This window comes from Idiotropiscis lumnitzeri, chromosome 10 (genome assembly GCF_059441095.1).
Source record: "Idiotropiscis lumnitzeri isolate Australia: NSW breed Sydney's pygmy pipehorse chromosome 10, RoL_Ilum_1.0, whole genome shotgun sequence".
Lineage (NCBI taxonomy): Eukaryota > Metazoa > Chordata > Actinopteri > Syngnathiformes > Syngnathidae > Idiotropiscis > Idiotropiscis lumnitzeri.
This window is the reverse complement of record NC_142400.1, coordinates 18,722,245-18,742,737: the sequence shown is the minus strand read 5'-3', so window position 1 is coordinate 18,742,737 and position 20,493 is coordinate 18,722,245. Positions and strand designations below refer to the sequence as shown.

The window sequence follows — 20,493 nt, the reverse complement described above, 5'->3', positions numbered from 1 at the left end:
ACTCTGGCTTCTAACTTAATTACAGTAGGAGAAGAAATGGGTTGATTCAATTCATTTCAATTAGTTCAGATTGGACCAGTCAGATCAAATGTTGCTCATCTCAAGGTAGGTGCTATTCGTCACATTTTATTTCCACAGAAAAAATAAGTGTTCAAAATCCACAGAGGAGACACCAGCAGATGATCTTTGACACATTTACAGTCCACAACCTTCAGCGCATTCTCACAGACAATTGATTCAACTGGTAAAGTAATGCTAATTCATCTTGTCCTCCATAAGCAAAAATATATAGGCTGGTTCCAGTTCCCATATGTCATAAACCAAACAGCCCACTACAATCTTTATAAAGATAAGGACTCCATAATACATTTGTAAATTAAACATTTTTTAAACATATGTGGTCTTGAGGCTGACTGGTTACCACGATGGCCTCACAGTGCGGAGGTCGTTGGTTCGATTCCGGCTCCGGCCTTCTTCCGTGGAGTTTGCATTATCTCCCCGTACCTATGTGGGTTTCCTCTGGGTACTACGGTTTCGTCCCACATTCCAAAAACATGCATGGCAGATTGATTGGACACTCTAAGTTGCCCCTAGGTATGAGTGTGAGCGCGGATGGTTGTTTTCCATGCCTGCCCTGTGATTGGCTGACACCCAGTTCAGGGTGTACCCCGCCTACTGTTAGCTGGGATAGGCTCCAGCACCCCCCGCCATTCTTGTGAGTGGTACAGATAATGGATGGATGAATATGGTCTTGAATGAGTTGCATATTTTGTGTATGAAAAACGGCGGGACACTAGCCATCAAGGAAGGCCAGATACCAATAAAACTACAGAAAACTCTCTTACTGTCCAATGTGCTTATTTTACTTCCATTTTTTTCTTATCACAGCATTGCCATTAATTCAACATGTATTATTATTATTTTGCAATAATCCAAGATGGATGGATGGGTTACAACTCTATTAGGCCATTACAACCCCCCTGACATAATTTGCAACCTTCTAAATACTTGTTACTCATCAAATTTAACCTTAAAATGCAAAATGAAGAATAAATACCAAGGTGCATCCTGTGAGAGGAACGTGATCTACAAGCAGACAATTACGACGGAATGTTGGCTAATAACTACGTTAAAGTTTTCATTTCTTATCTTAAAATTGGCATCCCTTAGCAAGAATCCTGTAGTGCTCCTTAGCAAAAGGTGCAATCTGGTGGTTTAATGTGCGTTTTTAAGCCTTTGTTGTTGTAGTGCAAAGCAAAATCTACTTTGCTCTTGTTGCAGCTTATTCTTCTTTGTTGTCCTCTTTTTCTTCCATCTTCGCTCTCCTTTTAAACCCATGAAAAAGAACCTCTGTCGTCAGACGTAATCATGGCTTAACTTTCGCTTTGCACAAAAACATCAAGAAGGACCTTTGGATAAAACACAATGCGGGATTCTAGTTAAGGTAAGATGTTTAAATACAAACTTTAACAAACAATTAACATTTTATTTGCCAATGTTTCGTCACCCTTGTCCTGCTGAGCGAGCCGTGCTTGTCGGGTAGCTGAGTGCGCTTTATTCACAGCTTCTGAACACATCTGTTAACTATTCGCTTATCCGGATTCACTCTGACCGTGGTGAGTTTCCAAACGGAACGTTGTTCAAATGTGCCGTTCGTCTATTAACATGGACGAGACTCGCAGATAAAACGACAGAAGATGCGGGGATGATACACAGCCAATCAGCAAACAGGATACATCCGCTCGTGCTCTCATTGGTCTTTGAAACAATGCGTCCTTCCGCAATATTATTGATTTTTTTTTCTTTATATATATATATATATATATATATATATATATATATATATATATATATATATATATATATATATATATATATATATATATATATAAAAGCAAGCCAAGACAGAAGAAGTGACTAATCATTTGTCACACACAAGCAGGTACACTCATAGCAGAGCCTCGCAAAAAAACAAAATTTCAAATTGTTGACCACATTTGGTGTTTTTAATAACACTCCCAGGAATAAGGTGCTTTTCTGGCAAGAGCAAGGTCAACGTGAGGCCCCCACATGCGCATGCCAACGAGTGTGTGCCAAATGATTGGCACCTCATAAGTAACACCTTCAGGAAGTGATTGGTTGTTTTTCCTCAGGCGCTGTGGTTTCCTTTAAATCCAATAAGAGGCACGAGATGGGGCCAGCTGATTTTTTTCTGTTATTTATCATGTTCTACTGTCTAGTCATAATGTTTGAACGAGCATGAAAAATGTGTTGTTTTTTTAATTGCTAATCCCCCCTTTAGTGCATAAATGCCACTGGATTAATGTACACCAATGAGACAGTTAATAATAGGTTGTCTGATCATTTCAAGTAAAATGTGCTCTCAAGGTTTTAAAATGTAATGAATGCTTTTCAAAAAATGGATGACATAAAGAGGTATATAAATATTTTCTAAACTCAGCTTTTAAAATCTGCCCAGTGGTTAAAAAAAATATATAATTCATCAGAAGCACTGTCACGTTGATTCCAAAGCAGACTCTGCTCTCTGATTGGTGCAGGTTGACTCAGCACAGTTTGGACTGGCCATAGGCTGCGACAGTGTTGTGTATGCGCGTGTGCGTGCGTGTGCGCATTTGAGTGTGTCATGGCACAAAATGCAAATACGTCTCATACGCGTGCATGCGAGTGTTAAACTTTTATGTTCACTGCCTCGGCAATCTCTGACAATTGTATTAAAGAAATAATAAGAGAAGGCAATCTATCATTTACCTTTGCTGTCTTCGTCACTGTCCCGGCCTCCAACCTCGGTCTGTATCCTCAGTGGAGGAGAGACAAGCTGACGCAAACTGCTGCGAGGAAGAGAAAAGAGGCTATTGAAGAGAAGTGAGTCGGTGCATTCTGAGCTGCTGAGAGAGCGTCTGAACAACCAAAGCAGACCGTTTTACCGAACTCAAGGCATCCAAAGAGGGTGAAATGGGTAAAATGTTTGTTTGGGTGATTTCTTTTGCTCCCTCTCTCTCCTTCGACTCCGACATCCTACTTTCTAACCCCCACCTCACCGGAGTGCAGTCTGCGTGATGGGGCTCTGAAATGCGGCATTCTACTATAAGGTTTAGAATATGAAATGCTGCGTAAACCAAAAATATATAAATTTTACCCGTTTTATTTCATGTGTGATTATTCAAGATACAACCAGTAACATACTACGCTGCACGGCTTGGAGAAAAAAAAAAAGAATGTTCTCAAACATTCTCTTCCAAACCATGTGCATCCCAATCCCCCAGCGCATCTTTCCGACCCTCCTCTCCCGCTCCTTCTCTGTTGGTACACGTGCGCGTGCGTGTGGCCCACCCCGAGATTAAAAGGCACCTCGTCTTGAATGGCAACGCACACGTTTCCCCTCTACTTTCATCATCAGCAGACTCACGATTAGGCCACGGAGAAGATTGTAAAGGCGCACTTAGGAAGTGAAAAAAGAGAGAAAAGGGATCTTCATTCCTCCCGCCTTTGTGATGATATTGATGATGATGATGGCCAAGTGGACAGTTTGATTTTTGTGTGCCGAGCTAGTTATATAGAATCAATATTATATCAAGGGGGTAACTTTGGTGATAAAGGACTTCAGCCACTCCGGCTATTCATCATAAGTCTGTAGCAAGCAGATAGGTCAAAAGAAATTATATTGCTCTAAAGAGTGTGTCTCCTTATCTCTCGGTAGCAGGGGAGAGGAGGACAAGCCGATCGATACAGTAGCCGCCGTGGACTCTTTGCAATTATCAATAGCTGATTTTGTCTTCCAGGGGCTGCATCTATTAATACCAGATAATAACGGGCTTTTGGACAGAACTTCTACAGGGATGATCGAATGAGTGGAGAAAGAAAAGTTTGTTCCGGACGACCTTGTTGCCAGCAGATTTGTCTCTCGTATGAGTTGGAGACAGGAGAAGTCAAACAAACAAGTGGGGTGGGGGTGGCGCAGCTGAACCCTCTCAATGAAAACGCTCACGTTGTGTGAGTTGTTGAGAATGCCCAAATAAAATGCCAAAACGTCTGATATCAATGACAATAATAATTAAGGTAATAGTGTGTTAAGTTACTTTTGACACCCCGCCCACGCTAAATACGTTATAACAGCAAATTTATTTCTTCTTAAATACATGGATTTTTTTGGGCGTGGGGGGCTCGATTGTTTTTTCCGTCTCTGCTGTTATTTACATTTAATATTTCAAATTCATATTTCGTCCAAATCATTCATCGCTAGGCCTATCCTTTTTCAAGAAATAAAAAAGCATGCATAACGTAACTCAAATGTGAAAATAATGTTTCTTTTAATGCAATTATTTTAACTACACAATCCGCGTAAACTGATAAGCGTATATTTGTCCGCTAATCAGTCATATACATGTGATGAACCGTCAGAAATGATCACATCATCTCATCCCTAATAAAGAAAAAAAAAATCAAAGTCAATCTCCAATTCGTATGACAGCCCGCCAGGCGTTGACTGGTAGATGTGTCGGGGGCGTCATGAGATGGGAGGTCAAATCAAATGTGGGTGTTGACACGGGAGGGTGAGGACGGTCCATTCAACAGCAACGTGGTGGTACATCCTAGCGGCGGCGGGAAGCAATGGGCTGAGCCTGCTGCCTTGGTGGGGGTTAAACACTCACTCTCGCCGCTAGTCCCCACTCACACGGAGCCCGCCCGCGCGACCCTCCGCAAGACCGGTGGGCCGCTCCGAGGCAACTTTTGAACGGGCCTCGACGCGGAAGTCTCCGACGGTGACGCTTTTATCTAGGGGAGAAAAGTAGAGGCCCGGCAAATTAAAGAGACGACTTAAATTTTTTGAGGAGCGAAAAAAGGATCCAAAAGACCTGGCGAGGAGAAGGAGGAGGGTGCGCTGTCTTCGAAAGCATTCAGATCAAACTTACGCTGTTTTTTAAAAATTGTTTTTATTGCTGGGACGGAAGCGTTTTGATCACTCTCAAGGGAGCGTCGTGGGACTTTTTTTTTTAAATCGGAAACTTTGGAGAGCTCTGGTAATAACTTGTCGCTCTTGTCAATAACTTTACACGCTTATAAGCATGTGTCCCAATATTAAGTCGCTTGAAATGAGAAGTTCTAGCAGCGCACAAAAAACAACTTGCTAAGAGGAAAAAGTTCGAGAACATAGTCCAACAAAAACAAGTGCGAACCAAAGATGTCAGTGATGCAGATGAAGAAAACATCTTGAAGGAGCATTGAGTCCGTGCGCTTCGAGGAAAGAAGACGAGGAAGAACAGTCCCTGCACAAGACCCCCCGCCCCTCTTCCATCCCAAAGTGCTGGGCATAACAAGAGATTTGTGTGTTGTGTTGTGTTGCTGAGGGGGAGGTAAAGAGAAAAGAGACGGATAAAGTCCGAGAGTGAGTCGGCTAATTGCTCTGTCGCTCCCTCATTAGCATATCCAATGCGCGTCCTCTGGACTCAAGCCAATCCTCCCCACCTTCACACGGTGCCACTCATCTTCAAGCATTTTTCACTATCATAATTATTATACCGACATGCGCAATCCCACGCACAGTCGCGACAGCGAGAGCGGCTAATTCCACTGTTTGCCTCTGCACTCTGCCTGCACACTCTTTTTGGAGAAGAACTTTGGCGAGTCGACCAGTGCGCACTGCGCTGATGTGGTTGAGCCGCGCTCACACGACCTGCCCCGGAGCACCACAGCAGAAAGCAGTGGCGGAACCAGCGCCGCTACGGACGCCAGTCCCAGAGCCACAACCAGAACCAGAACCAGAATCAGCATGTCCCGGCGCAAGCAAGCCAAGCCGCAGCACCTCAAGTCGGAAGAGGACGCTCCAATGAGTGGGATCATTTCTCAACATGGTGAGTCCAAACTGTGCCTCCCCAGTCCAATAGTGTTTCTCTGCGTGTTGGCGTGTGAGTGTGCATTCCCCCCAACTCTCATCTTGTTTAAAATATTTTTTTTCTGGATGTGCTGAGAGAAACCATTCAGAAAAAGTCTATAATTAGTATGTTTCCAAGTTGAAACCCTTTCTCCGAGGTGACGTAACGAGCGTCGCGCGTCGGAACTTCGTATTTTATTTCGCTTAAAATAATGTCACTATGTATTATTTGTACGATGTTTTGAGATTATTTCAGAAATAATACAGTTATGGAAACAGCTTGCATTACAACAGGCCTTTTTAAAGGCCTGTAGGAAATGCAATATTGATAAAACACCTTTTTGTTATTTCGCCGAACTATTGTAATATTAGTATTGTAATATTATTTGAGTGGAAACGTGTCATTTTTTTTAGATAATGAATTGATGGTATATAAGTGCGCATTATTATAAACGTGCATATGACTAATGGCAACGTATTTGTGACACATTTTTGCGCATCAATTATTATTACTATTATTGTTATGATTTTTTCAAAGCAAATTCTAATAAAATCAACATTTAATAATTACTCTATAAAACCGTTATAGCTGCTGTGTTGCATGAGCGAGTGTGTTCTCCCTCTGCGCCTCTCAGTCTTCACAAGGACCACACACACAAAAAAAACGCTAATTCCGGTGCAGGTTGAAGGCTTGTTTTGTCATGTAAATGTTTTTTGTTTACCCCCCTCACACAAATTTAGCACACTTGATTTGTCGTCTTTTCTCTCACTATGTCGGCATTACAGATTGACACAGCTTGCCATGTGGGGGGGAAATTGACAATCATGTTTTAAAAGAACAGTAAAACACGCCAATAAAAAATAGAAGTTCTACCTTTTAAATGATTACTGAGGAAAAATCATCCACATTTACATGAAAATGTATTAAAACATAAAATTTAATACATATATTATTGAATGATGATAAATGTAGACCATTATGGTGTATAACTATTTTTTCATTATATTACTACAAGAATATTCGTTTATTTAATGAAGCTGAAAAAAACAAATCCACCTAAAAATGATATCAATCTCGAACTAATAATCAAGTTTGCAAATTTTAACTGAAGTATTTGAAAATTTTCACCATTTTAAAGTGTTGCACCCTTTCACACTCTCAATTTGCAGCCTTTTTAATGTAAAATGTGTCATTATGTAGCTGCTCTCTTTTGCACGTGCGTGTGTTTTCTGTGTGTGTTTGGGGTGTGTGTGTGTGTGTTTATTTTGTGGTTGTGGTCACACTGCTGTACTCCCTTGTGTGTGATTTATACTTTTGATTTCAGAATATTTTATTTACCCAAACATTGCTTCACCTTTAATATGCAAATGATGGCCCTTGAATGTCTTAGATACTCAAGGACTAGAAAGTTAATATAACGTTGTGTTTTTAATATAGTCCTTGAATATTTTCATTGCAGATATTATAGACAAATTCCATCTCCCTTTCGTGAAAAATTATGTCTCTTACTGGATGGTTCTGCGCATTAACATTCTGGTACTACATTGAAGTGCATCTGTGGTTGTAAAAGGACACACACGCACACACATAGCCTACACATACGCACACCAATAGTGTCTTCCATTGTTTTTAAGACTGCAACTGGCAGTGGAATGTTCCTCACTATCCTTATTTGAGTGCTAAATAGGCCCTCTTGTTTTTATGCAAGGCCGAAATTTCAGATAAACAATCCCCAACTTTTTTTTTTTTTTTAAGCTACCTGCTAGGTGACACGTCACTTTCGCGGCATGAAGCATGCTCACACTCATGAACTGCGGCCTGTTCATGCAGCAACATTGATTGCGAGCTTGGGAAATCTTTGAATAACTTTGAAATAAATCTCTTTAAGTCAAGCATCCGATTTAATGTTTTGTTGTTTTGCCCACGGAGACCAAGACTTCAAGTAGAGAACGAACCTACACTTGAACGTTGTTTGCTGTTTTATTTAGGATTGTCAATTTGACGTCACCTTTGTTATTTATGACTTGGGTAATCATGGCAACAATAATGATCAAGTTCCATCTATCCCATGTGTGGCATATCATGTGCCCCTCGGGCCTTCTGGACATTTGCCCCACCCCAGGGGTTTTGGGGGTTGTGTGTATGTGTTTGGATCGGGGGCGGGGGCCTTGGGTGTTTAGGAGTACTTTTAAAAAGCTTGCTGACTTAACCTTTGTCCAGCCTAGTTGAGCAGGTCCTGCAGCTCGGTGTCAAGATCCTTAAACAATTAGAACATGGATGCCGTTGACCTTGGCTGCGCAGCCTGCTGGCGTCCGAGAAAGTGTGAACAGTGACAGGCTCTTCATCTTGTCGCCACTTCCTGTGCAGACAGCGGATTTGAAAACGTGCGCGTGCATGTGCATGTGTGAGGGCTGAGGACACGCACGTTGCATGCAAACACACGTTGACCCCTCTTGTTTGAAAACTTGTGGATGTGATAGCTTCCATGAAGTTAAACACGGCTACAACATTCAGGTAACATATAGCGAATGAAGGCGCTGAAACGCCCTCTGAAAAATCACGTTGCACTCACCGTTGTGTGTGCATTCTTGCACAGCAACACATTCCATTGAATACTTTCCAAATTCTGCGACAAAAAAAATCTAATAATTCAATTAAAATAAAATGGAAAAACATTTTGTAATTTATGAAATATTTAAGAAGTGCTCGGATGCAATCAGTATAATGTAGTGAGGAGACCCCTGCTGACAGTGTTAGCATGCATGCCCCCCTACCCCTCCCCTTCCCTGCAGTGAGGCTTTGTTTGGCTTTTGTTTTAATCCCCTCTCACCGATGGGTGCAGGCTGGTGGACCACCCACACAGAGTGCAATAATGTCTTCAAGAAGGCACTTAAATATGACTCACTTTAATACAGCTCTGTTTTAATTACCTTTCTAGACTGAGAACACGTACAGTATTAATGCATCAAATGTAGCAGGAGTAAGTTTTTTTAATATACACTTGCTTGTTTCTTCATCCTTTTATTTAGATTTTGCTTGTTGATGACACTTTGTAAGGATTTGGAAGTGGTAACGTTCTCAAAAAGCTTCGTCCGAATCATTTGAGATGTTTTTGGGCCTGTAGACGAGGATCAGCCATGATCATTGCTTCTTCCTCATCTCAAACCTTTTTGTTTCTGAGAGACAGAAGAGAGCTGTTGGATGCTGTGTTGCAAATGCTTCCATAAACAAATCGTTCATGTTTTGACTGCGCCGCATCTGTAGTCTATATGACAAAGGCCTCTCTGTTAGTGCAGATATGACTGTACCACGCTGCAGTCGAGCTGACCAGGCGAATGGTACACACTTGAGCCTCTGCAGGTCGTCATGCGAGATGCTTTGTATGTGTCGATAAAGCCAAGAGGTCATTGGACTCGACGTGTAAGTCCAGAAATAATAAAGCAATAGGGATTTAGCAAAGCTACCTTTTGCAAAAAAAAAAAAAGGAAATTTTCACAACTATATTTTAAAAATGAATCAAGATAATGTAATTTTCAAGAAAATAATCCAAAATCTACAATATGTTCATTTATTTATTTTATTATCTTAATTTATTTTTGTAATGAAAAATGTCTGCCCATGCAGACCTCATTTTGAAAGTTAGCTATGCTGGCCTCCACTCACTTGACAACAACCAACGCTGATGCGCGTCTTTAATGCCACTTATCTATCCTCAGGTGCTTTCGACTAATGCGTTTGAAATGGGAAAAAGGGGAGCGTCGCGTTTATGAATAATTGAAAATTACAATTATTTCCCTGTGGCTTTTCCTAAATTTAAACCAAAAACCTTCATAAAGAAGAAGCCAACATGTAAATAGTTTGACACGATACATTTAGAGCACAGAATATTACTTTAATGAGCAGCAAACCTAACCAGTATAGTTTTTTTTTTGTGTGTATTCATTACGTGAGTCTGGATGCTTAAGAATGGTATCGTTTGTAATTGTTCAATATGCCAATGCTCCATTCAGTGCACAGCACTGTGGTTTTCACAGAATCAGTGGAAAGCATGAATACCTCATCTGATATGTCAGATTAGTGGTTTCAGTAAGCATGCCAAAGATTGTTGGTCATGATAGCAGACACACATATTCAATGTCCACAATCACACTATTGACTGTGTTCTGTTTAATATTTGCATGGGAGTAAATGAAGACTCTTAACATTTCAATGAAAAATGTATCGCAACCCCCCAGCCCTATCTTTTTCATGCTATAGGAAATTCAATACATTAACACACAGATGTGCACATGCCGTCATGCACGCACAGTCACAACATCTTACCTTTGCATTGTGAGCCAAGATGGCAAATTGAACCTTCTTTCTCAGAGAGCTTTCATCATTTCCAGTTGACGCACAAAGCTGGTGACTTTTGTGATATGCAGAATTTCTAAACCTCATTGAAATGCTAACATGGTGGGGACAGATAAAACACCCTTGCATGACAACAATTATAGCAAGCCTCATGTTTTTTTTCCTTTAATTTTAATTTTTTACAGTGATGGTGAAAGTTTGGTAATTTGCATTCATGTAAGTTGTGTGTGATACAGTACGAGGAATGCGTTGGGGTGCGCGTGTGTGTGTGTGTGTGCGCGTATGTTTGTGTGAGAGAGGTAACAGGCATACAAAGGTTTCCACTTGTAATTGCATGAAAGAGTAAAATAGATTGACAGTAATACCATTCTAATAACTAATCATCTAAACACAATGCCTACTCATTTGTGTTGACCTTTCAGCCCTCAATTATGGAAATGAATTCCTTGTCCGCTGAGGGGCTAAGGAGATTTTCAACCTGCTACCATGTGTCGCTGTCGTTCCTACTTACTTGTCCCTTTTTACTTGTTGATTTTTGCTTTGAATTACAAAATGTTCTTTGTTGCAAGTAAATACTTGAAAAAAATGTTTTTCGTTTTCTAAAATTTGGAAAACCTCGCTACAAGAAAAAAAAACTGGGATAGACCTTTGAAAATGTGGTGCACAGTTGATAAAATATGTGTTTATTTTTTTTGTCATTTAAGTGTTTGATTTATTATATTTACAAATTATTACTACAAGCATAGATAAATGTCAATTAATCTCATACCAAGTGAAAAGAGCAGCCCCTGACATTTTATAATTCTGTTTAAGTTATAAGTTTGAAATACGTACACTTTCTCAGAACACAAATTGCAGTTGTGAGTGTGTTTGATCAAAGACTTCATGTCTTCCTTTGCATATCCCACTCCACAATAACTTCATTTGTCGGCTACAGTGTGCAGACAGCAACATTATTTCTGACTAAAAGCATGGAATTTGTAACTGCTATAGTAAATAGAATATATAAATATAGTATATACAATTTAGTTCAAGTGCACTTTTCAAACAACCCCACTAAATTGTAAAAAGTTTTTAAAGTTTTTACAATTTAGTGTTAGTGTCTTATTTGTTAAATTGTTTTAAAATTATGTGACATGACATACATGAATACAAACTGAACCTACAATATTAGACAATTGAACAAAACATAATTTTAAAACAATTTAACAAATAAGACACGAACAAATAAGTGCAAAGTCTCGTGCTCTGCTGAAAGCCACAAAATAAATATAGGTTTCAAAGCGGGCTTAAGAAGTGTACAGTGAGGATGACTGGCGAATGTGAACATGACTCTATAGAACACATACAAAAAAAAAACTTTCAAAATGCAACAGCTGCCTTTAAGCACAATAAAGGGATTTCTATTCTATTTCTATAATGCAGCAGTTGATAAAAACAGCAAACATTGGAGCTACGTTAAAATATAAACCGATCACAATAATGGGTACAGTATAATACAAAAGGTTGAGGTGTTAAATGGGTCAGTGTTCTAAGCATGAATTGGCTTGTTGGACTCGGCTGGTCGCATGAGGAGGAGGAAGTGGCTTGCTGTAACTGTGATTAAACATGTGTAACTAATCAGAGACTTTGCTGCCTTCACACTAGCATGTAATTTGTTGAGTCTGGTTTAGTGAGCATGGGAGAGCAAGCAAGAGAGAGTGACAAAACTACTACGAATGACTTACAAAAAAGCAAATTTGTGGTTTTCCTTTTGTCTATTATTTCAAGGTTGGCTTCATTTAATTGTTAGTACTTTCTATTTTGAAGTACTTTGGCCAAAAACATTGCTCTGCAATACACGATAAACAGGCCTAGGCATTTGAAATTCAGCAGGCTGATATCAGAGGGGAATCCTAATAGGGCCGTCAAAGTCCTGATTTGTACCCAACAGACAAGGCAGCTGTGAATTGTATGAAATATTGGAAATCGATGGGCTCTATGGAATTTCATTAAGCGGCAGTATCCACAATTGATAGGCCCTCATAATTTGATGGATTGCACAAAGAAAATTATGTGCCGGCTCTAGAGACAGGGTGTGAATGCACAAACCCGCCTTGACAATTGGTGAACCGGGTCAATGTGTGGGGAGTAAAAAATATATACATGTATGTATTGATTTTTTTATGTTAAAAGAGAGAGAGACAATCTAAGGTTAAATCTTTTCAGCACTACTCTGCAAAATATATATGGTTTGTTGATTGATTTGTTATTCATGAATTCTTCTTTTTTTCCCCTTCCCCCCGCTTCTGGATCCCCTTTAAAACCCCTGACCTCCTACCTTCAGCTCGAGGTGATGTGCTGGATGATGCTGACAGCGGGAATGAGAGCCGCAGTGGCAGTGAAGAGACTCATGTGTGTGAAAAGTGTTGTGCTGAGTTCTTCAAGTGGGCAGATTTCTGCGAACATTTAACAAGCTGCACCAAGAACCCACTAGTGCTAATTGTAAATGACAATGAGGAAACGCCTATTCCCTCCCAGGAGTACCCAGAACCTTCCCCTGTACCCAGTTGCCCAAGTGAGCAAGCTGACAGCGATGATGCCAGGGATGGCAACCGCACACCTGCTAGTGAGGGAGATGAAGTCCCAGAGATAACCACGTCAAATGGGGTCAGGATCCTAGAAAAGGAGGATGAGGAGATGGAGGTGGAGCTCTCCTCTGAAAAAAACATGGATCTTGAAGAAAGAGATGGGGCATCACCTGAAGCAGATGGCTCCGTACCTCAGCTTGATGATGTTAGCCCCCCGAGCATTACGAGCTATACCATGCCAAGCACTAACGTTACCCTTGAAACTCTGCATGGCACCCGGGTAGCGGTTGCCCAGTTTTCTCAAAGTATTAAGGCAGCGGCAGGCAGCGGAGTTTCCACCATGGCTATCCCTATGATTTTGGATCAGCTGATGGCCCTTCAACAGCAGCAAATACACCAGCTGCAGTTGATAGAACAAATACGAAGTCAAGTGGCTCTGATGAACAGACAGTCTGCTTCACAGCCTGCACTTAACCACCCCAACACAGTGACTGGAAACCCCGGGCCGGTTTCTGCTTGTGCCCCCTCAGTTGCAAGTCAACTTCAGCTCCACAACTTTATCACTCCTACTGTCCATCAGCTGCCTGTTAGATTGCCGGCTTCTCTCAGCAGCCAAGGTTCTTCACCTCTGACCTCTGCAATAGACGGGACTCACTCTCAACCATCAAGTAGAAGTCAGCCATCTAATTCTTCAGTGCCCAATACGTCCTCCAGTAGTTCAATGTTTCCCCCACCCAGTGCCTCTGGATTGTCGGCTCTTCTTCCCTCCTGCTCAGCATCAGTCACCAACATAAGCATGAGCAATAGTGTGACAGGAAACGGTGGAATCAGTAGCAGTTCCACTCATCCCAGGAACGCCAACACCCCGCCATCGCTCAGTCACAACAGCCTTCTGAACTCAGCTTCTAATCTACCGCTGATACCTCACAGCTCATCAAGCAGCGTTATATTCCCAAACCCGTTGGCTAGCATAGCAGCTACAGCCAATGCACTTGACCCTCTATCTGCTCTGATGAAACACCGCAAGGGGAAGCCCCCGAATGTGTCTGTTTTTGACACTAAGCCAAGTTCTGAAGACCCTTTTTTCAAGCACAAGTGTAGGTTCTGTGCCAAGGTATTTGGCAGTGACAGTGCACTTCAAATCCACCTGCGTTCCCACACTGGAGAGAGACCCTACAAATGCAACATATGTGGTAACCGATTCTCTACCAAGGGAAATCTGAAAGTCCACTTCCAGAGGCACAAAGAAAAATACCCTCAGATACAAATGAACCCCTACCCAGTTCCTGAGTACCTAGACAATGTACCTACAAGCTCAGGTATTCCATATGGTATGTCTTTGCCACCGGAAAAGCCCGTTACCACATGGCTTGACAGTAAACCTGTACTCCCTACTGTTCCCACCTCAGTTGGGCTACAACTACCTCCCACCTTACCAAGTATGGTGGGCGGGTTTGGCGATTCTGCGAGCCTCACTCCCCTGAATAGGTCACCTCAAAGGCCATCACCACCATCAAGCGAGTGTGCGTCTTTGTCTCCTAATATTGTAATTGACTCTGGTATTACCACCACTTCAACTTCGCCCAAACCCGCCCCAGGGAGCGATGTACCTCCTGTCCTGAAGCCTGAAGGCATTCTCCTGCCCCCAACCTGCCCCAGTCGGCCAGGGGAAAACACCATTACCACAACAACCGTATCTCATGTGGTTCTTTCCACTAACGTCACCTCCACAACAATGTCAACTGGTTCCCAGGGTTCTGAACCCATCAACAGCCCAAACTCTTCTTCAAACCCAGTATCCCACCCTGTTCTCCCCATGCTCTCTGATCAATTTAAGGCCAAATTTCCCTTTGGAGGCCTCCTAGACTCTATGCAAACTTCAGAGACATCAAAGTTGCAACAGCTTGTTGAAAACATTGACAAGAAAATGAGTGACCCCAACCAGTGTGTCATTTGCCATCGTGTTTTGAGCTGTCAGAGTGCTCTCAAGATGCACTACCGCATCCACACTGGCGAGCGACCTTTTAAATGCAAGATATGTGGGCGGGCATTCACCACCAAGGGTAATCTCAAAACACATTTTGGTGTCCATCGCTCCAAACCCCCACTACGAGTCCAGCACTCATGTCCTATATGTCAGAAAAAGTTCACCAACGCCGTTGTTCTGCAACAGCATATCCGTATGCACATGGGAGGCCAGATCCCAAACACCCCAGTCACTGACAGCCTTCAGGAAATGGACACAGACCTGTCATTTGATGAAAAGAGCATAGATGCAATGAGCAATTATGATGACGATCTTCTGGATGAAATGGAGCAGGCTATAGATGATGACGATTTAAAAGAAGGTGAAATGGACCCATTAAAACCTTATTCACCTGGAAGCTCTCCACCTATTTCCATAATGTCTAGTATTGCTGCTATGGAAAACCAGATGAAGATGATTGACTCCACCGCAAAAATGACCAGTTCATTTAATCAAAAGCCGAGTCAGAATTTCTGCAGCTATGGAAGCGAGAATGAGTGTTTTCCTACTGATTCCCTATCTGCAGCTGGGGATGCAGAATCACAAAGCTTGGGGAGCCCTGCGCTGTCAGAGTCCTCTGGTTCTTTGCAACATTTGTCCCCAGCTCACAGCCACTATGAGAACCAGCAATCCAAGTCCCCAGCTACTCTCAATAATCACAGCACTGCCATGGTAGTAGAGGAGAGTCAAGAGAACAATGCATCGGGCTTGGCAACTGTGAAGTCGGAAAAATCTGAAAATCCATCTCCACTTCCTGCAACAGAAAGCAATGGGGCCCTGGACCTAACTGCCATTCAACCGAGCAGACACTTTATCAAGGAGGAGAGCCACTTCAGTATGCTGTTTCTAAATAGAGATCGAGGTATGTACGAGTACATTTGAAAAATGAATACTCTTTCGATTTAATCAAGTATTCTTTTATCACATTTTAGTGTCATCATACAGCGTTTAATGAATAGTAATGTCTGAAACAATTGACAATTCTGTTTAATACAAATATATTTTAAAGTTTCAAATCAGACAGGGAAAAGTGTGATGAATATATTCACACAGTTACATTTAAACAATAATTTGGTGAACCCTTTTATTAAAATTTGGACTTTTTTCCATTAGGTCTAAACACGCCTAACTTGGCAAGCACCGCATCAAATATGATCAAAATGGAAATGAATGGGCACAGAAAGTCAATGTCTTTGAGCGACAATTCCCACCTACCTGTGGGCATTCAGGTCCCCGGTGCTGCAGCTCCCCAAGCCACTCTGAGCCCTAGCACCAACCCCTTGTTGGCTCCCCCACCCCCACGACGTACACCAAAGCAGCACAACTGCCACTCTTGTGGGAAGAATTTCTCTTCTGCCAGTGCTCTGCAAATCCACGAGCGCACGCACACTGGAGAAAAACCTTTTGCCTGCTCCATCTGTGGAAGGGCCTTCACCACGAAAGGCAATCTAAAGGTATGGAACAAATACTACTGGTGGACTATCGTCGTAAGGTTTTAGGATTGATGTTATGACACAAAGATCAAACAATTGAAATGCTGGGCATCAGACATTTTCTACTTGAACCACAACGACAAAATGAAAAGAATTAACTTAAGTAAAATATCCATTGCTTGTTGCCAACTGTTTTCCATGACTCTGTGTCTGAAAGGTTGCTAGTGCTTTATGACCATCATAATTAATTGTGATGTGGTCTACTTTGTGTTTACTTATTTTAGGTCCACATGGGAACACACATGTGGAACAATGCACCAGCACGCAGAGGGCGGAGACTATCTGTGGAAAATCCCATGGCCCTACTAGGTGGGGATGCAATGAAGTTCAGCGAAATGTTCCAAAAGGACCTGACAGCTCGGGCCATGAACGTTGACCCCGGTTTTTGGAACCAATACGCAGCTGCTATCACCAATGGCTTGGCCATGAAGAACAATGAGATCTCTGTGATCCAAAATGGAGGTATCACCCAGTTACCCGTCAGCCTCGGTGGTCCAGGAATAACTTCACTGCGAGCCATGCCTAGTGCAATGGACCGGCTGCACACAGGCAGCAGCCCACCCATGACCGCAATTGAGAAAGCTACGCTCGAGGTCGGGGCAAGCCGTCCCTTCTCCAGGTATATGGAGGAAAACAAAGAGATTGGGATCAACTAAAGAAAGACAACTGTCTTGAAGCTAAGACTAAAAGTCTAACATGGAAAGAAACTGCTGATCCAGTCTAAAACTCATGTTACTATACATATATATATATATATATATATATATATATATATATATATATATATATATATATATATATATATATATATATATATACATACATATATATATATATATTATGTACAGATGAAGTATTTTTTTGCTTTTGGAAATATTGTATTTAGTGCTGATTAGAGGCTTTTTGCCTTCCACCCATTCCCTGTTCACTTGATATCAAGGAAGATGCTTCGTCTCTTGTTTGGGAATACAGAATGTTGTCTTGCAAGATTTGCATGATACTTACAGTTTTTATCTGTATGTTTGACTGCTTTTATGAATTGTTTTGAAAACTGGGATTTTGTCTTATTTACAATGGGCAAACATCTCGGTCAGGACTAAAATAGGAAAGAATGAATGTTTGTTCATAGGCATTCATTCAACCTTCTTTACGAGTGCTCTTTTCGATTGAAAAAGACTGCAGTATAGTGGTTCTGTGCTCGCCTGATATTTTGTTTCTCATGAACTAGAAAACTTGAAAAAAAAAGGTTTTAACTATTTTAATCTTTACAGTTAGTCTCCAAGCATTGTCTTATAATATTGTCCTGTGTCTTTAGTATTTATGATATTGAAAAAAAAAAGAAGCGGGTATACAAAAATATATTTAATGGCCCACACATTTTATCGATTTCATTGTTTTTATTTTCAAATCTACTGGCTTCACTTTCAATAAAAAAAACAGTAAGTCTTTTGAGTTTATCAACTGATAATATGCTGAGGTTTTTTTTTTTGTTTTTTTTTGGGATATCTGGTAAGACTGTATCTCAATAAATGGAGGTGATGTTATAAGAGGCTGGACAAGTCCAAAGCTGCTATGACCTCAGCCCTTCTTTTAACCTTTGTAAAAAAGAAAGAAAAAAAAAAAGAAATGATCCTTTTGAAGAAATATCTATGTATAGAAATGCAACAAATCTAAAACAGGTATGCATACAGTATTTTGTATCACATAAAGATAGACATCATGAGTTGAAAAGTATTTGTCATGTTTGTGAATGCACTTTTTAAAAATAAGACGTTTTGTCTGTGATAATGTTAACCTTTTGACTGAGCTATCATACGTGCTGTTTTCATTGTTTTCGGCTTACCACTCCTACAATTTGCAGTTGATTATTGCATCAGTGCTACTCTCTGGAGTGCAAACCCATAAATCAATCAAAATCTTCGTAAATAAAATAATGACCACAACGGTGTCTTTTGACTTATGTTCCTCCTCTGCATCATAGTGCCTGTTTGAATTGGATTTTGTCAAAATAAAAGGCATAGTGAGTGTTTTTAAAATGGTAAATATATTACATGTGCTTACTGGCTGAATAATTGTGTGTGGTTTAAATATTATGTATTTGTTCGTTTTTGCGCTTGATGATTTTTTTGGGACTACATCAAGGTAAGGACAAAACAAGACAACAATAATGGGTGTGTACGTGTTGTATCTACCTAGATATACAGAAGTCAAGAAGTGTCTTACTGGTCAGAGAGAGAGAGAGAGTAGGGTATTTTTACAAATTGACGGGAAATCATGTAACACATGATTAATAGGAATACCTAGTAAAAATGAAGATTGAAGACTTGTAAGACCGTTCGGAAAAAAAATTGTGTTGACAATGGTGTTCATGCAGCAAAGTGCACAAATTACCACTGAATTTGTTTCCTATGAAATTGTCTTGTGTGCATTTATGTCTGCGTGTGTGTATGAGTGTCTGTGTGTACACATGGGCCCCGCATATGGGGGTGTGTCTGTATGTGTGTGTTAGAACGATGATGAATTCCTCCCTGTGGGGTGTGCTTCGGGAGTTCGGAGTACCAAGCCCACTAATACGGGCTGTTCGTTCCCTGTACCACCAATGTCAGCGTTTGGTCCGCATTGTTGGCAGTAAGTCGGATTTGTTTCCAGTGAGGGTTGGACGCCAAGATTGCCCTTTGTCACCGATTCTGTTCATAACTTTTATGGACAGAATTTCTACGCGCAGCCGAGGCAATGAGGGTGTCTGGTTGGGAGGCCTCAGTATTGCATCTCTGCTTTTTGCAGATAATGTGGTACTGTTGGATTCCTCAAGCTGTGATCTTCAACTCTCACTGGAGCGGATCGCAGCCGAGAGTGTAGCGATTGGTATAAAGATCCATCCATTATCTGTACTGCTTGTCTTCACGAGGGTCGTGAGGGGTCCTGGAGCCAGGTATCCCAGCTCTCTTCGGGCAGTAGGCGTGGTACACCATGAAGTGGCTGCCAGCCAATCGCAGGGCACACATAGATGTAAAAGGTGAAGCTCTTGATTTACGTTCCAACGCTCACCTTTTGTCACAAGCTGTAGGACAAGACTGAACAAGATCTTGGTTACAAGTGGCTGAAATGAGTATCCTCCGCAGGGTGTCTGGGCTCTCCCTTAGAGATAGAGTGAGAAGCTCAGTCATCCAAGAGGGACTCAGAGTCGAGCCGCTGCTGCTGAGGAGCCAGATAAGGTGGCTCGGGCATCTGAATTGGATGCCTCCTGGTTGCCTCCCAGGTGAGGTGTCCCTCCGGCAGGATGTCCCGAGGACATCTTAGGACACGCTGGGGAGACTATGTCTCCGGATGGCTTGGGAACGCCTTCTTATCCCTCCGGAAAAGCTCGGAGACGTGGCTGGGGAATGGGAAGTCTGGGCTTCCTTGCTGAAGCTGCTGCCTCCGTGGGCCGACTGCGGATAAGCGGCAGATAATGGACGGCTGGGCTTCCTCTCTGCGTTACATTTAATACATGGTGCACATATGTTGTGTGTAAGAAACAAGACACTTTAAAGCCCTTATCTTCTTTGAATCACACATTTACAGTTGCATTACTTTTTAGCATAATAAATGCTCATAAATACTGAGAATGCATTCATAATTTATGTCAAGAGATCTGTCTGATCTCTGATTACATAACAGAAATGAAGTTCAGGTGACACTGAGTATTTTAACTTCCACCTTCTTCTGTGAATTCCTAAGTGAACACCTCAAGTCATCTAATGTTACTTTTTGTGTTTGTGTGTTTTTAAAGTTGTGAAATATCAAGGCTGCATAATATCGTCTTCAAAGCTAGTTAATCATTTATGCTATTAGCGTGTTTTTATGCTGCCCATTTGCTAAATCTGTATGCGTGTAAGTTTGCCATTATGTAAACGTTTTGTCTATTGGCAATTACTGAAAAAGTCAATAAGGAACAGTCCGGTCATCGTGCAATTTCCAGCATTTGGTTAGTCAATGTGAAGAAGAAATAAAAGTGCAAATATAAATGGCATCTGATTTCCTAAAAAAGATTAAACCCGACTAAGTTTCAAAAGAATGACATACACTGTACGTGGCCACGGATCCGGACCGCGGGATGGTTCGGACCGGACCCATGGCCAATCTATTATGAATTTTTTTCAGGGCGCATTCGCAAACGT

The 20,493-nt window shown here is 41.4% G+C and overlaps 1 protein-coding gene and 1 long non-coding RNA gene across 7 annotated transcripts in view; one reads left to right on the top strand and one right to left on the bottom strand.

The window, feature by feature from the left end:
- The window catches only part of LOC148329579 (uncharacterized), an 87,646-nt gene extending 84,494 nt beyond the window's left edge, over window positions 1-3,152 (bottom strand). For all 6 annotated transcript variants that reach the window (XR_015845647.1, XR_015845644.1, XR_015845648.1 and 3 more), the window contains exon 1: window positions 2,770-3,152. This is a non-coding gene — a long non-coding RNA (uncharacterized LOC148329579). The remainder of the gene's footprint in view (window positions 1-2,769) is intronic.
- Window positions 3,153-4,493: 1,341 nt separating this feature from the next.
- sall3a (spalt-like transcription factor 3a) lies at window positions 4,494-18,274 on the top strand. The gene is made up of 4 exons (XM_088307572.1): window positions 4,494-5,870; window positions 12,571-15,702; window positions 15,954-16,294; window positions 16,558-18,274. Exons 1-4 carry the CDS (start codon window positions 5,789-5,791, stop codon window positions 16,987-16,989), a joined length of 3,987 nt encoding a protein of 1,328 aa, XP_088163698.1. The 5' UTR covers window positions 4,494-5,788; the 3' UTR covers window positions 16,990-18,274.
- Window positions 18,275-20,493: the final 2,219 nt, after the last annotated feature.